Source organism: Polypterus senegalus, chromosome 8 (assembly GCF_016835505.1).
Source record: "Polypterus senegalus isolate Bchr_013 chromosome 8, ASM1683550v1, whole genome shotgun sequence".
NCBI lineage: Eukaryota > Metazoa > Chordata > Cladistia > Polypteriformes > Polypteridae > Polypterus > Polypterus senegalus.
Genome location: NC_053161.1, coordinates 15,782,720 through 15,796,456, shown reverse-complemented (window position 1 = coordinate 15,796,456; position 13,737 = coordinate 15,782,720). Strand labels below are relative to the sequence as shown.

The following is a 13,737-nucleotide window of genomic DNA, read 5'->3' as shown; positions in this document are numbered from 1 at the left end:
AGCATTGCTCATGCTTTGCTATAGGCGATACATATAGTACTAGCTTTTGTTTTTAAACATATCACTGAAGTGTTAAAATCTGAGCAGAAAGAAAGGTAGAACAAAAGAACAAGAAATTTGACAACTGAGGCACCATTTAGTTCATCAAGATTGTTTGTTTAGCTAATAGCTAAGCTATACCAATATCTCATGCAGATACTTCTCAAAGGTTGTAAAGGTTTCTGCTTTAACTGCATGGCTTAGTAGTTTGTTCCAGATTCCCTCAACTCTTCAAGTAAAAAAATGCTCCCTGGCTTCAGTTCTAAATGTACGTTCCCTTAGTTTGAACCAGTAATACAGTACTTCAGTTCTGTTGAAAGAACCCTGCTGGATCTACTTTATCAATGAATATATCAGTGACAGATAGATAGATAGATAGATAGATAGATAGATAGATAGATAGATAGATAGATAGATAGATAGATAGATAGATAGATAGATAGATAGATAGATAGATAGATAGATAGATAGATAGAATTAGGAAAAAGGTTAAATCTCAATTCTCTAGTGTGATTTACTCAGTAAGAAACTGAATGCTCTGAAATTATTTTACAAATCTTTTATTTGACATTTTTCATGACTGAGATTTTCCAGGAAGATAACTGTCTGAACACCTAAGTATCTGTGAAATTGTCTTTCTTTATCGTTACCTTGACACTAATTTTACTAATCTCACATTTTGTGTGAATTTAAGAATGCAAACATAAATCTATTCTAGCAAGGTTATGTTGATAAATATGCTGGTTCACTCACATTTTGCATAAGAAGTGCACTGTTAACCCATTCACAATGTTTCTTCTTCTTCTTCTTCTTCTTCTTCTTTGTTTAAAGCTGCAGGCTCCAAGTGTGAAAGGGTTTGATTTTGCTAAGCTCCACCTGGGACAGCACAATAAAGATGACATTCTGGTTATTCAAGAGCCTACTCCACTTCCATTACCAGTAAAGGAAATGACTCCTTCTGAAAATGGTGATGCCCCCACTCCAAAATCAAAGACTTCTTCTAAACCTTCTCGGGGTGGTCGGAGAAGAGGCAGGTTAGTAGGATAACGGGACAAAAATGTACAATATTTGTTAACTTTGTTTTCCCATTTTCCATCTACGCTGTATGTCTGAAGCAAAGTTCATTGTCTTTATAAGTAACTCCTTACAGTGTACTTGAAGCACAGCATAAAGCCTGAACAAATCTAAATGAATACTTTAAGCACTATTTAATTGTGCCTTGCTTATGTAGGGTGCTATTTAGACATCCAAGTCCACTGTGGTGAGGTGTACATTCACCAGTTGAAAGGTTTTTATCGTTACTGTTGGGCATTCAGTGCATTAGTTATTACTAAGCATTGTACCAGAGAATTTGCAAGAAATTCAGGATTGCAACAGGAGATTACAAATGAAGTTATCTGCCTCTTAGATTGTAATTGCTCATTTCCATAGCTGGTTCACTTAAAACTATTTACAATTCATATAAGCCTCCCCAGTTGTTATGTTCTGACACCAGCCATCACGGGTCTGTTGTTGGCTATGTCTTTTGCATCTGAAGTGAGTCATAGCTGATGTTTATGTTTTTATGTTCGTGCTGGTAGCTTGAGTATTTTGTTTTTTTGGAGGAAAGTTTTTTGACATTACAATTTAGGAATTGTAGGTATAGTTTTTTCTTTATTAGTCCCACATTATAATAAAGTATAGACTTTTACACAGTGCTGGTTTTGTATATTATTTTCTTGAAGTTTCTGTTTAACTTTATTAGTTTTTAATTTCACATCTCAGACATTCAAGATGTTTTCAATTGGGAGTAAAACATAATGAAATGTTGGTGCACAGTGACACAGGACCTAGCATCAGAATGTCACAGCCAAGCTGAGATCATGTCCTGGACACCACAACTCAAGAAATGTATCTATTTTGCACATAGATGATATAGCATAAATAAATATATTTGAAATGTAAGCTAGGAAAGTAAAGGAGGAAGTGAAATGATGTGCTGCAAACCTTGATAATGCCAGTACAGTAAATCTCCAAATGGCCTGTTCCTTGAAGCATTCTTCTCTGGACAGACATCTGCACTCATCATGTCACCTAAGTGGTAGAACTTCCCTACTTTCTCCAAATCAAGTCCATTGCTGACATCTAAATCTGCACTCACTGCATTCTGCACCCTGTCACACACTTTCTGAAACAAAGATCACACTCATTGGCTGTAGACAACCTTCCACACCACTGTATCTTTGGCGCATCAACTTTTGACAACTCATGTGGTAGAGTGAGTGTTGCTCAGAGCTTCTGTCTGCATTTTTTCCCTGACAGTTATGACTGCATGCTTCGTATCTTTCCCAGGCATGAAACCAGACTGCATTTTGCTAACTTTTACCCAATCCCTGATTGTTTTCACTAGTGCTTTCTCAGCCATCTGCCTTACTTGTTCCAAAAGCTTGATCACTCAGTGTGATCCACACTCCAATGTGATTTGAAGCTGGAATAAGGCAATACCTCTTGGGTGTTGTAAAAAGGCAAATAAAGAAGGCTGGTGTCATGAGGTGAATTCCTGCGGCCATTGCTCCCTTGATGATAAGAGACACAGGCCCAATTTGGCATTGCCGGTTAACGTTATGATTTTGAAGAATATATGTAGCCAAAAACGAGGCTTCATATTTCTTAAGAAGAGTCAAATAGATGAGGATGAATTCACTTAGTGCTCACATGTTTGGTGTTGCGAGAGGAAAACCCACACAGATAAAACGCAAACTCCCCAAAAACAATGACCAGGTGGGGTATCGTAACCCAGGATGCTAACTACTGTCTCTAAATATATGTGTATCTTTACCAGATTCTGTATGTTTGTAGCAGAACTTGACAGATTCACCCAATGTGTGCAGGATTTGGATTTTGTGGTATGTAAGTTTAAGGGATGCTGGCATACATTATGGCATGTTTTGTGGTTGCAATGAAGATATACAGTCTGTGCTTTTGCATATATAAAAGAAAACACTGTCTGTTTTAGATGTTTGTGTAGGTGGAGTAAATATGGAAAGGAAATCATTGGTAGTGTAGTTTCAGTAGATCTCTTACTGCATGGTTTAAAGTTAAAATGTTTATTGCAAAATGGCATATTGTTAATTGAATAATTTTATTTAATTTAAATACTTTTTTGGTGTCAGTGAGCAGGATTTCCTATTCACATGCCGAATCAACTGTAAGTTGGCTTTTAATGTTATTTCCTTGAAGTTAAAATATATTTTGCAAGAATGTGTAACATTCTCTGACTTTTGGTTTCACTTAGTTGTAATTAGTTAATTATAATACTTTTTTTTTTTTTGGTGTTATGTATCAGAATTTCCCCATCAGATGCCGAATCCACTGTAAGTGAGCCTTCCAGCGGAAAGGAGTCTGCAGAAGAGACGATGAAGCCCACAGCCACTCTCTGTGAAGACAAAGAGCATAGAAAAGTAGCAAAAAATGGTAAGTGCTTCAAAGATTCATATTTCTGTAATGAAATTAAAATGCCTCTTCTCAGGTAAACTGCTTTAATATGAATATTAATTGTACACATTTTTACTAAACAATAAAGATAATTCATAGTTTGTCCAAATTTCAATATATGTCTGCCTCTATTAAAAAAAGTTATTACTGCCTTAGTTTGTGAATATAATTGTGTGATGTTAATGAACCAGAATTAAGTACACTGAAGATTGCTTAAAATGAATGCAAAGATCAGTAATGTAAAATAATTTTTATCAACAATAACAAAAATAAGAAGGCGGAGTAGTTTTCCTTTTTTTTTTACTTTTTCAATATAATGTATGCTAGATGGTATAAATAGTTATTTTTCATTCTTCACTCTTTTTATAATTGTATCTCTATCTATATACTGTACTGTACAGGATAGGTAACAGCAAATGTATTCCTTTCAATAGCATTTATTACGCTACATGTGTCTCGGAGAGTGTGACATTTTTGTAATCTCTGTAGATTCCCTTTTCCTTCATGTCATTTTAATAGGTAAACATTAATAATCGTAATGGGTCAGTGATAAAGGCAAAAGGCATTGCTTATATGTGTTTGCTTCTTATGCATCTATAGTGTTACTGCAAAACTCAGTGAAGTCCGTAGTAAGGTTCAGTCATGGGGTCCTTCTGCCCGCAACTCTACACTTTACCCTCACAATTTGTTTTCTCACCATTGTTTAGTCTGCAGGCAGGAGAGTTAGAAGAATTTGGAATTGACTTTAACAGTTAAAGTCTGAGCCATATCAACAATCAACAATAAATAAATCATTCATTGCTATTCACCATTTTTTTATCTTAACTGTCTATCTTCTCTTTTCCCTTTTGGCTGTCAGGAAAAAACAAAATTGGTAAGATGTTTTTTGAGCTACTAAACTAACTGCCATCTAAAACAGTAATTTCAGATGTATTTGTTCAATTTCAGAGTGTAGAACATTTCAAAATGTATTGATGTCTGCACAAGAGACTACATTTATTCTTTCTTTATTTTCATTGTACTGTATGTTGTATTTGTGTTGTTTTTAGATGAATAAGTGAAAGGAATTTAAGATATTATTGGCAGAATTATGCAAAATGAATTCCTTATTTTGTATAAGGATATTATAATCAAACATTTATATTAGTTTCATATGTTATGTACAGTATTAATTTACTTTGTAATGAAGCAATATTCATTTTAATATACTGCACATACTATAGACTTCTTTTTTGCTGCAATTGTGTCCTCTAGTGGTAGTAAAATATATAAAATCATAACACTTCAAAAAGATACAACGGTTATTATGCCCAATAGCGTAGAAGAGTTGTTCTCACTTCACTACTGGGGCATCCCAGTATTTGTAGTTTTTGTGCTACAACCAGAGTTACAGTCAGGAGGTCATTTTAAGTCTAACTGATCCCATTGTTTAATTAGCCAGTCTGTCTTTTCCTTACTTTCTTTTAGGGGAAGATACAACCATAGTTGTGCACATTAGTAAATAAATAGATTAAATAGTGAGAGGACTGAAAGAGCAGAATGCAGATCATGATGATGATGTCAAAGAATATCTTAAAAAACAATAAGAAAATACTGACTTATACCATGTCATGTCATTTTGTAACCTGTTTAATCCAGACTAGGGTTGCAGGGGGTGCTGGAATCTATCCCAGCAAACGTGGGGGCGCAAGGCAGGGACAAACCATGGACTGGACATCAGTCCATTGCAGGGCAAAGACAAACATACACACACACACACACCACACATACATGTCACACATACACTAAGGTCAATTTAGTGACGTCTTTTCTCTTAGCTTGCATGTCTTTGGACAGCAGGAGTAAACCGGAGCACCCAGAGGAAACCCACACAGACTCCATGCAGGGAGGACGCTGGCCACCATGCTACCACTGGGCCACTGTGCGGCCCCTCACACTCATGTGATATAACGTAAAACACTACATTTCCAGAAAAAAATGTGCCATACCTAGTTTTGCAATTTCTGGATCGACACCAACAAATAGACATGGGGAAATAACAGCTTGCTCAGTTTAGGAAAAAATCCAATTTAAAACAGAAAGAGGTTGGTTGGGATGAAAACTAGCAGCTACAATGGGCCTAAGCACTGAGAAAACCATGGTTGCAGGAAATTGTAGACTACTCCCCTTTCTGTTATTCCTAAAAAAGTTTTTAGTTTGATTTGAAACTGGTTTAAATACTGACATAATACTATATTAAGGATATTCAAGGCAATAAAAGTATATAGTAAACATTAAAAGAATTACCTTAAGTAGAATCCAAAAGATTTCAAGTAGTTATAAAGAAACCTGCATCCCTGAGCTCTGACTAATCTTTCTTTATTAGATTATCAAAGTGTCTTATTCTACCCATCAGTGTGGTTCCATCCTTCCCAGATCCCAGATAAGGAGCCTGTATAAAACTGACCTCTCAGGGTCTACACTCTCTGTTCTCTACATATCCTAGCCTTGGCAGTGTGTAGACTCTTTACCATGGATGTAGTGAGTAAGGTTATGTGTTTAAATCCAATTGCCATTTATAGTCCATATTTTAATTTGGTGGGTGCCATCTTCATTCATGTTAAAATATAAAGAAAAGCAACATTTAATATACTGTAGCTTTGATGCATTTAAGACATGTACTGTATGTGTAATACCGATGACTTTTGTTAAATCCACCTACTGTTTTATTTGAACAGTTCAACTAAGCTGTGCTTAATGTTTTAAATGTCACCATTGTATGTTTTTTTTTCAGAACCACCACAAAACAGTGGCACCGAAGAGCAGCTCTCCTCTGCTTCGATTTTTGAGCATGTGGACAGGATTTCCCGTTCCTCTGAGGCTAGTAGACGAATCCCAAATAAAATCCAGTTGATTGCCATGCAGCCAATGCCTGCTCCTCCATTACACAATCCAGTTGTAACAGAGCGAGTAGTAGAGACAATGAAAATCAACAAGGAGGTGAATGGGTTAATCATATTGCTTGAAAGAGATCAGGGGATTTTTCTATTGTTACATTCAAAAACCATACAATAACAAAGGATCCCGTCATCTTTGTAAGGAGAAAAAAAAGTGTTGCCTGCTTTATACTCTAGTTATTTAACACCAACTGGTCGCTGGTTAAATTCACTATGGGGCAAACAGCAGTAAACCAATAAATCAGGGAAATTCTCTTTTTTTTGCAAAGTATCATTTATAACAGATGCCAATTTTATGTTTGTTTTCCATACAATTTTTGAATTTACTATTGAACATAAATGAACTTCAGCACAATAATACAAACTTAAATGCACACATCAACTGACAGATCCTTTGTTGATTTCTGCATTGCACCCACTGCTGCTAGTGTAGTCGTCAGCCATGGATGACCACTGTGTATTTGACCGAACAGTTCAGAAGATGATTAATGAAAACATTGATCAGATAATTGTCTCTGCATAATAATAATACAGTATGTTTGTATCAGTTTTACACTGAAAAAAAGTTACAACAATAAGTTAGCCAATGTGTTCACTTACAAGAACTACAGAAAAACACTGATTTGGAATTTTATGGCTAAAAATAATTACCCATTTCTTATAGCAAGATCATCCAATTTTCATGTCCTTGCTCATATCAGGATATAACCTCTCTAAAGATGTCACTTGGTCATTTTGAACTTAGTCTTTGAGTGTTTCAGGCACATTACTGGACAATAAAATTATTATTACTAATGTAAGAAATCAAAATGTCAGGCAATGTATCTTTAATACTACGGGTGAAGGCTGGTCCCTCAGTACAATCAATTCCATTGAAAACCAGTTAACTTATCAAGAGTTGGGGCCAAAGGTCAGCAAACAACATATAAACCAAACATGTAAGATAATTCTTCTTTGGGAAACCACATATTTAATTATCATTCTATAGTAACGTCAACATTATACCTTCCATTAATGCTAGATGTACTGGATAATCAATAGGAAGAGCTCAATGTACAATTCAAGTATTCTGGGACCACTCTGGCCCAGTCCTGAGTACTAGTCCTGATGCCAGTTAGATCTGGATTGCTGGCTTCCTTTTCCTTAATTGTTCTAACATGCTATACAGCATTCACCCTGGAGATCTGCTACAGATGTGGATATAACCATCCTACAGATTCAAGCAGACACAAAAAGTTCTTTGAGATTTGCATCTTACATTTGACTTGCTGAACAAGTTAATCTATGGCATGACATGAATCAATGGTCTTTTACAAAGATCATGCTTGATATTTCATTCCCTAATTAGATTCCTCCATACCATGATGCACGTAAATAGTCTCTTTAATACGAAGAATCTAGAAAATTCCCTGGTTATCATTCTGAGTAGTTTAGTGGAATTTACATGTTATCATATTTCAATATGAACTTGTAACTTCCATGAAATGATGTTGCTCACACAGGATGATCTTGGTCAAAGCTGCAGGAGCCATGAAAGGTGAGAAAAGGTCCAAAACGGTGAGCATCCCAACTGAATTGTTTTGGGGGAAAAAAACAAAACAAAATGATCTATGGAGCTGCAGCAGGCAAGATGTATGTTTGTTTTATTTCTACCTGTTTTTACCTAACATACATGATATCGTGGATGGAAATCCGAAATGTGTTTGAGCCAAACTAAAGGAGGAAACATAAGACTCATACAGCTGCTCCCATATACTAAAATGCTAAGAGGTGTCATTTTAACACCTTGTCTGATTACATTCACTTTGAGTTCAAGATAATCATATTTGAAACCCATATGGTGCAGAAAAGTATGGAGTAGAGATGGTGCAGAAAAATATCAGTGTTTGAATTGCATTAAGACATAATTGCCATTGTAAAAACATACAACAACATACTACGAGGCAACTAAGGAGATGTCTCCTTCGAGGGAAAATGAGCATAACTGTTGAAGCAGAACCATCAAGAAAACAGTCCTTTTTGATTTACAATGCTAGTGGAGATTAATCTTGATAATATACTGTAAAGTAAACAGCAGATAGCCAATATACAGTAGAATAAAATGAACCCGACTGCACACAATAGTCATCTGTTGAGGCAAAAGTGAAATATTTTGAAAAAAGGAAGCTTGCTATAAATTGTTTTGATGCTTATAAAAGTTGAGTGCAAAAGACAGGAGAAAAGAAGAAAACAAATGACATGGTGCCTTTGTGTGAGACATTGAAATGCAATTTTAAAAAAGTAATAGGCATCTTCACAGACAGAAAAGCCTGATGATTATCCCTCATGTCACCAAGACAAACAGCTAAATTAATATTATACACTAGCCATGTGCGCCCAACTACGTTGCGCGTGTTAAAGTTGTCTGTGAAGGGCTCCCTGTTTAAACGCAGCTGCCAGGCCTGAACTGGGCCCTTCGTCACACAGCATTATGATTTTTTATAAGGGAAACAAAATTACAAAAGAAAACCCTTGGATATTGATTCGATAGGAACGGTCTACTCGGAATCACTGTCCGAATAGTAATTATATGGTGGTGTAGGAGCATTTCTGCTTCTGTCCGTTCATAGTCCGTCTCGTTTTCACGACGCTGTCGTTTCCTCTCACGATCTCTTCTCAACCTTTCTCCAATCTCGCAGGTTGCTTTGTGGCAATCCAAAGAGTAAGGCAATATACACGGAGCAATGGTTATAAAAGGGGGACACATAGGTATCCAGGCTCTTTAAAGCATAAATAGAGATCACTTCACTGACATGTGAGCAAGCCACGGTACACTGTGAGATGCGCAGCACTCGCCGGGTCCAACGTAACAATAATAATTTCCGGAACGTGCTGTTACGTTGTCATTCATTTTACCCACTGTCTTTCATTCATATGTTACGTAGGCACATACCTTTTATCTTCGGCAATCTCATTCTCTAACCAGGCCTTAGGAGCTAACCAGCGTAACACTGTCCACCACCCCTTTCGTTATTCCGGCACATTGTTGACATCCGTGAGTAACAACGACGTACTAAACTGGAAGGTGGTCAACGCATGCGTGGAATTCGCAGACAAACAAAGATCAAGATCTAAATGAAGATCTCTTTAGTTAATTTAAAGCACGACAATTTGTTTAGTTTGAATGTCTGTGTTTTGAGGTGTGACTGGAGTACTACAGTCTTCAGTAGTATAAGCCTGGAGGAGATTCTTAATGCAATGCCTATGTTTTAGCTGTCTCTTTACTGCCATCTAGTGGTTCTTCTTCTAATTCATTCGCCAAACAAACAAAGATCAAGATCCAAATGAAGATTATATATAGAGATACAAATTCATACTTTCCTCTTTTAACATCTATATTTAGTTCCCTAACAAGAAACTCTAGTGAGTGTAAAGAAGAGTGAATTTTGGGGCTGGCACATCTACATTTGGTGGTAATTTGAGAATGAACCACAGAGAACCAATGCATCATTTTAATACAACATAATGAGTAATGAATTATTTTAGTTTATACAGAATATCATAAATCAATAACTAGATAATATGCCATCTGCTCAAATCATATTCTTTATGGATAGATAGATAGATAGATAGATAGATAGATAGATAGATAGATAGATAGATAGATAGATAGATAGATAGATAGATAATACTTTATTTGTCCCAATGGAACATTTAGCTTTAAGGAAAGCTCAAGAAATATAGACATATTGTAATAAACAAGCCAGAAACTGTTTAAATAAATAAATACATAAATAAAGAGATATATAAATATGCACACACTCTATGGTCTGAACACACTGGAATGTCTGAAAACGAAGACAATTACAAAGAAAGAAAACTGCTGACTTGTCAGTTTCAGTCACCGTGAGGCATTATAATACTTATGAATAAATATAAAAATGGCAATACAATAATATAAACAATAATAATATAGTAGAATAATCAAATAAATAATAGTGAAAATAGAATATTAATATAGTATACTAATATAGGAGCAGTGAGTAGAAGACAGTGGTTTACAGTATGCAGCCTCTTCCAGTGTATTCCACAGTCTACTAATTTTACTCCCTCTACCTGTGGCTGTGAAAATTACAATGCATAAATAATCGTCCTATTGGAGGAAGGAACGGAGGCTGCCGATGAAAGAAAGAAGGAGAAGCATAAGGATTTAGCTGTGGTGTACATGGAAGCAGGGTGGGAGATAGCAGTCTTGCCTGTAGAAGATGGATTTTGGGGTCTCCACCCAAAGATTTCTGAAGGCTGTCAGAATTACTTGATTCAGGCAAAAGAAATTGATGAAAGAACTGGCAGAGGAGACAGAGTAAGTCAGTTTATGGCTTTGGTTTAGAAGAAATGTTGCAAAATGTAGAGAGGTAGGATCTTAGGGCCGGCAGTATAGAGTAGTAGGGATATGTCACTACTGTTGTCTCATCATCCTGAGATGTTCCAGGAATAAAAGGACGAAACATCAGTTGCTCCCAGTCACTGACCCTGCCGCTGGCCCACCAGCCAATGCATCAGGCAGCAATATCTAGCTGAAAATGAATACCACTGGTTTAATCCAACTCCAAAGCAAGGTTGGCACAAGGACAAACTTAGTAGGGAGATGAATGATTTTCACAGGGTGCTGGTGAGGGATTACAATCTGAGAAAATCCAACATTATTTTTGATTTATAATAAAAATGCCTGAAAGTGTGTAAGCAGCAGACAGCAGCAATCAGAACTTCATGCTGCACAACGCAGTGCTACAGGGTCTCACTGTATCATGTATGGGGCAGGTTTTATCGATCAGTACCTGTAAGGTGGCCCCAGGGGATTTTGTTATATTGAAAAGATTGTTGGAGTGGGAAGCTCTTGCTGGGTTCACTAGCTTTAACTGTTAATGAACGTTACACAAAGAGCTCAATGAAATGGCCAGTGCAGAGCTACATGCAGTTGTAAACAGACTTAATGGTTTCTACCTTTGCTTCAATGAGCAGTAGCTTCCTTATTAGTACAGACTACGTATATCAGATTTTTTTTTTCAAGCAGGTAACTTTATAAAACAAACTTCTGTAAAATGATTTTTCCAGTCATAGTTACATAAGAATTTCTTGTGCGTGACTGTCACAATATTTTGCAGACCTTATATATTAATTTTCTGGTTCAACATATAAGCAAACTTGACCAATTTTAAATATTCTGTTATACGTCGATATAAGACAAGTTAAATGTGTAAGGTAATCTTACTCATATTGTTTATGCTGATCTCAGCTTCTGACAGTTTGCTGATTGTGTGAAATGATCTAAAGTGTAGCAATGTACATTGTCAATAACAGAAGTCAAAAAGTAAAGGAAGAACAAAAAACTAAGTCCAACAGACACTGATAATGTCAAGCATCCACCCATGCAATTTTGAATTCTTGTGCATAAAGCAAGAATACATTGGATGAGGGTGCCAGTCCTTCAGAGGGCATTTGCACAATTACTGTATGCGAGGTCAAGTTAGAGTGGCTGGTTAATGTGCCATACATGTCTAATGGTTTGCAGAAAGAAAACCTAAATAAGACTTAAAACAATGTACGACACAGACAGTGATCAGAGCGTATTCAGTTCCAATCTTTGGATTAACTCCTACTGGCCTTGCAGCACATAAACATTTTACAACAAACTCAGTTAAATAATGGACCATGATAGAAGTCTTTTTCAAAATATGGTACAGATGAGTCATGTCATTAGCATGAATTTGAAAATATGAAATATATGAGTAGAAAAGGCTTCAGGAAAAAAATAATACAATTGCTGAGAGTACAATGACTAAAAAGATCTTCTTCTTTTGGCTGCTCCCATTAGGGGTTGCCACAGGGATCATCTTCTTCCATATCTTTCTGTCCTCTGCGTCTTGCTCTGTTACACTCATCACCTGCATGTCCTATCTCATCACATCCATAAACCTTCACTTAGATCTTCCTCTTTTCCTCTTACCTGGCAGATCTATTCTTTGTATCCTTTTCCCAATATACTCAGCATTTCTCCTCTGCACTCCTCTCCTCTGTCCAAACTAACACAATCTTGCCTCTCTGACTTTATAACTTGGAAAATAAAATAATGACATTTCAAAAGACCTCAGTTATCACTCCATACATGCCTGGTTATATCAAGGCAGCATTTCTGAAACCAGTTTATCTATACTCCTGGTTCTCTTAGGAAAACCAACGAGAAGAGAACAGGCTTGCCACTTTTATTGTCTTGTTATAAACATGACCTGCTTTACAAACTGCACAATTTGTTCCGTTTCTTTAAGATCCAGACAGCACTGAGGCATAAATCAGAGATAGAACACCATCGCAATAAGATTCGCCTGAGAGCCAAGAGAAAAGGACACTATGAGTTTCCGATTATGGATGACATCGGGGTTACAGACTCTAAGGAACGTAAGCGGATCTACCAAAAAGCGCAGATGCAGATTGACAGAATTTTGGACCCAGAACTAAATGCGTCACCCATGTTGATGGAATCCAGGAAAAGGTGAGTTGCTTACAAGTAAAAGATAGTGATAGCTTGCTTTTATTATTTTAAAGTATCAAATGTGGTGCAAACTTTGGTGTATTTTGTAATGTATTTTATCATGGAGTTGATGTGTTGTCAATAATAAAATATCTAGAGAAACTTCAGGATATTGAGATTTTCTTTCACTGTGTGGCTTACTTAGGAAAATGGAACCTGGGACTAAAAATATTTTATCTCTTTAATAAACCTTTATATACACACATTCAGTGCAATGTATTTACTGCAAGATAATACATGGTTGACAAAGAAGAGTCTTGAGTCATTGTTATAAATGAACTCCGAAATGGACATTTTTTGTAACGGCTGGCCAGTGGAGTCTTACCATGTGAGCAGCAAGGCTGACTAAACGTAACAGAGCAGTGTCTTATCATGTAGGTTCATTTACGTAACATATTTACATATATTTTAATTCACTCCAATCAGCTCACAGATAAATGGTACATACCTCATGCTATCAAGTATTATGTAAAGTCCCAAATTAGTTAAGCATATTAAAAGTCTTTTGCAAATCCTTGATTCATAGAACTTAGAATTCTTAATATATAAACTGTTATCAGAGATCAAAATGCAAAGCTATACATGTTATAAGCCATCTTATTTTAAATGCTAGTACAACTTTCAGGATATCCTCCTTCAGCGGGCAGGCAGTTTCAAGGACTTATAAGTGGCATTGCACTTTATACAATTAAATTGAAATTACATTTTGCATCATTTCAA

General features: G+C 36.2%; 1 protein-coding gene across 3 annotated transcripts in view; it reads left to right on the top strand.

Moving 5' to 3' along the window:
• The window catches only part of LOC120533816 (UPF0606 protein KIAA1549-like), a 209,018-nt gene that overhangs the window by 167,354 nt on the left and 27,927 nt on the right, over positions 1-13,737 (top strand). The window contains exons 11-15 of one of the 3 annotated variants that reach the window (XM_039760823.1): positions 871-1,073; positions 3,365-3,492; positions 4,373-4,387; positions 6,287-6,372; positions 12,755-12,978. In XM_039760823.1, coding sequence (XP_039616757.1) covers positions 871-1,073; positions 3,365-3,492; positions 4,373-4,387; positions 6,287-6,372; positions 12,755-12,978 — 656 coding nt within the window. Of the gene's footprint in view, positions 1-870; positions 1,074-3,364; positions 3,493-4,372; positions 4,388-6,286; positions 6,493-12,754; positions 12,979-13,737 lie in introns of all 3 variants that reach the window. The other 2 variants (XM_039760821.1, XM_039760822.1) reach the window with 2 other exon arrangements.